The sequence below is a fragment of the Lucilia sericata genome, unplaced genomic scaffold (assembly GCF_015586225.1).
Source record: "Lucilia sericata isolate MDLA Ls3-8-SP2 unplaced genomic scaffold, ASM1558622v1 Contig001229F_arrow, whole genome shotgun sequence".
NCBI classification, from domain to species: domain Eukaryota; kingdom Metazoa; phylum Arthropoda; class Insecta; order Diptera; family Calliphoridae; genus Lucilia; species Lucilia sericata.
In genome coordinates this window covers 11725-15028 of record NW_023995187.1, presented here as the reverse complement: position 1 = coordinate 15028, position 3304 = coordinate 11725, and the positions used below count along the sequence as shown (strand labels likewise).

The 3304-nt window shown below is 32.2% G+C and overlaps 1 protein-coding gene across 1 annotated transcript; it reads left to right on the top strand.

Moving 5' to 3' along the window:
- The first annotated feature begins 241 nt into the window (after positions 1-241).
- LOC119610561 (vitelline membrane protein Vm26Aa-like) lies at positions 242-664 on the top strand. The gene has a single exon (XM_037965831.1). It carries the CDS (start codon positions 242-244, stop codon positions 662-664), a length of 423 nt encoding a protein of 140 aa, XP_037821759.1.
- Positions 665-3304: the final 2640 nt, after the last annotated feature.

Below are 3304 nucleotides of genomic sequence, written 5' to 3'. Positions count from 1 at the left end.
TCAATTTTAGGCATTTTGAAAAAAAATCGACCTCTTTTTCTATACACTAAAATAAAAAATGCTAATTACAGCTTAATTTTAAAAAAATTACAAAATAAGCACAAACTAATAAAAAATATTGCAGTTTAATAAAAAAAATATTTGCTATAAATACTTATACTCCAGCCAAAACTAAACACTTTCACTTCAGTCTTCAAATAAAACAGTTAGTTCTAAAAATCTTAAAGAAAACTCCATCAACATGAAAGCTTTCCTTTGCCTTAACTTGATCGTTTTAATCGCTGCTGCCGCTACAGCTACCACCAACTCTGGTACCTCCACCAGCAGCAATCTTAACACTCAAACCAAACTGGACTTGGAAACTGATACACCTCAATCTATTCAATCTCTTTTGAATACTGATTTCGGTCGCTTCCGTAAATCTGCCGGTTATGGTGGTGGTGCTGCCAGTATACCTGCTCCTCCCTGCCCCAAAAACTATTTGTTCAGTTGTCAACCTAATCTAGCTCCAGTACCTTGTGCTGCTCCTGCTGCTTCTTATGGCTCGGCTGGTGCCTACAGTGCTCCTGTACCCACTTATGTGGCTCCTGTCGGTAACAATTATGGTCTGCCTCAAACCTATAGCGGATTTATGCCTCAAACTATGAATCAATGGTATTATTAAGAGTGAAAATGAAATGAATTATTTTTGATTATTTGAAGACGATGTCATACATATATTGTTGTAAATGATTTAAGATTATTTTAAATAATTTAAGTTTATTAAATAAAAAAAAGAGTTCTAGTAAAGTAATTTCCGTGTTTATTTATATATAAAAATTCTTTATTTTGAAATGTTGAATAGTGCGGAAAATTACCTTAATATATACTGTAAATTTGAGTTATATCAGTTAACAATAATTCGATAGCTTTTAGAATTGAAACTTGGATTATGGCCATCAAATAATTAAGATTAATCTCAGATAGCTTGGAAAACTCTTTGTTTTTATTTTTGGGAAACATAATTAGTTTATGTCAGTTAATCGTGCCTTTTGAAGGTATTTGAAAAATTCTGATATTTGTTTTTCTTGTTTACACTTCAATCGTTCAGTCCTTCCTTCATAGCCTCAAAATATTTAAATGGAACTCTTACTCTCCTCGCCATTCCAAAAGTGACGTGGTTGTAAAAAATTACTTGCTTCTTTTAATCAATAAATGAAAGAGAGTAAAAAACTAGCTCTCGGATTTGTTTTGTTTGTTTTTTATACATGTGAGACCATTCGTACATACAAGTGAGAGGAAGAGTAAAAGAGAACTCATTGCGTTTCGCTGTTTTAAATTAAGACGGAGAAGCAACTTCTCGAAGGACTTATTTCTCTTAAAGATAGCAATCTTCCTCAGTTCTTTATCTTTAATCCTTAGAAGTATGTCTCTGACCTGATACTTAACGTTTTATACTGGATTGGGTTGTAGACAATAATCGATTATAATTTAATTGAATGAAATCGGCAGCACATTTGGTATTTAGATATTGAACATTGATCTTGGTGTGTTGATCATGTCTCCTATTAATCCATCATAAGATCTCTTTAAATGAATATCGGCTTACATCAACAGCTTATCATTTGGTGATCATGATCACGTCTAATAATGACATAGATTTCGATAATGCCAGTATTTTGATCGATCTTTTCGACTGATCAGTTTTTCTTACTTTAAATGTTTGCGCTTTAAGCTTTTCTATCCGCCTGACAAATTTGTATCATTTTCTGCAGACGTGTTTTATTGTATGCACATGTTTGATCTGGTTTTGATCAGTTTTCGTTTAAAAGAACTTGATCTCTAGCTCAAAAATTCTTGTGTTTTTACCTCAAGTTAGTTTTCATACATGGAAGCAGGATCTTGATCGTAGTGAAAAACCGGTAATCCTATATTAACATCTTAGTGTTTAACATCTTAGTGTTGCTACAATGATCTTCACTTATCTTAGGATTCTCTGATTTGGTGATCATGATCATATTGACATATTATGGGATCGTGTTTTCATTGGTCTTTTAACCGTGTTGCTACAATGATCTTCACTTATATTAGAAGTCTCCGAATTGGTGATCATTATCATTATGACATAATATGAGATCGAGTTTTCATTGGTCTTTTAACCGATCGTGCTCACAAGCTTTCTCTAGTTTTGATCAGTATTTGTCTAAAGTGACTTGAGCTCTAGGTCAGTATTCTTTCACATTCAGGCATTAAAATTCCTTCATTAGTTCTTGTGTCTATACATATTTCTCGAATCGAGTTTCATTGTGTTTACATTAATTTTGATCAGTTTAGTTCTGTAGAAGTGTACTTCACTGCAATAGTTTTTCTCTAGCAAAATCTTAAACGTCCTGATCATCGTACGTCCTTTTGTCTATTTATCTTTAATAGTTCTCCCTTTCCGAAAAGCTTATCCTTTTAATTCCTGAGCTATTGACCGAATCAATGTCGTTTTGTCCAGTATGATCAGTTTATCACTGTGCCTCAGAAATGAGTCCTTTACCTTTGACAAATTGAATTTGAAATATTTATTACAAAATTTGATCCAGCAGAATCCAAGAATCCATGCTCTTTGCAGAGAAAATTCCCATTACTGAAGTCTAGAAAATGTAGAATTACTGTAGGGGGAATTACTTACAAAGAAACACTATTAGGTTATTAAGCAAACAAAAGTGAGGGATTTTGTAGGGTTTCTTAATGAGGATACGTTCCGTACGTTCACAATTTTAAAACATTTTTGAAGGGTGTTTCATATATATATGTATATTTTTCAGAATAACTGCATATTTATAAGACACATAAGAGCTAAAAAATTTTATATTAAAATATAAAATTTATATCATTTGCATGATTTATGTCCATTTGTTAGTTTAAATAAAATCAACATTTTCGACAACAATCTAATTATAGCAACAAAATGCAACATCACCAAAATGCGTTATAATGTGGTTTGTATGAGAATGCAAAAATAAAAGAACAAGTAAGAAATTATAGTCGGGCGAGACCGACCACATAATACCCTACATCTGCTACAAAAATAAAATGTGATTTAGTTTTCATAATAAATGCATTTAAGTGGAAATGTACCTTGCCTTGAATTGTACTTAAGCCATTTATTGTTGAATAAAATCAGCGATCAAATAATGGACCGATATTTCAATAAGCTTCGTCTATGGTACCATGGAAGATCATGTGCCAAATTTCATTAAATTATCTTTAAAATTGCCACCTGTAGTTTGATTACAAGGTTATGGGGGCTAGATGAAATAATGGACCGACGTTAACC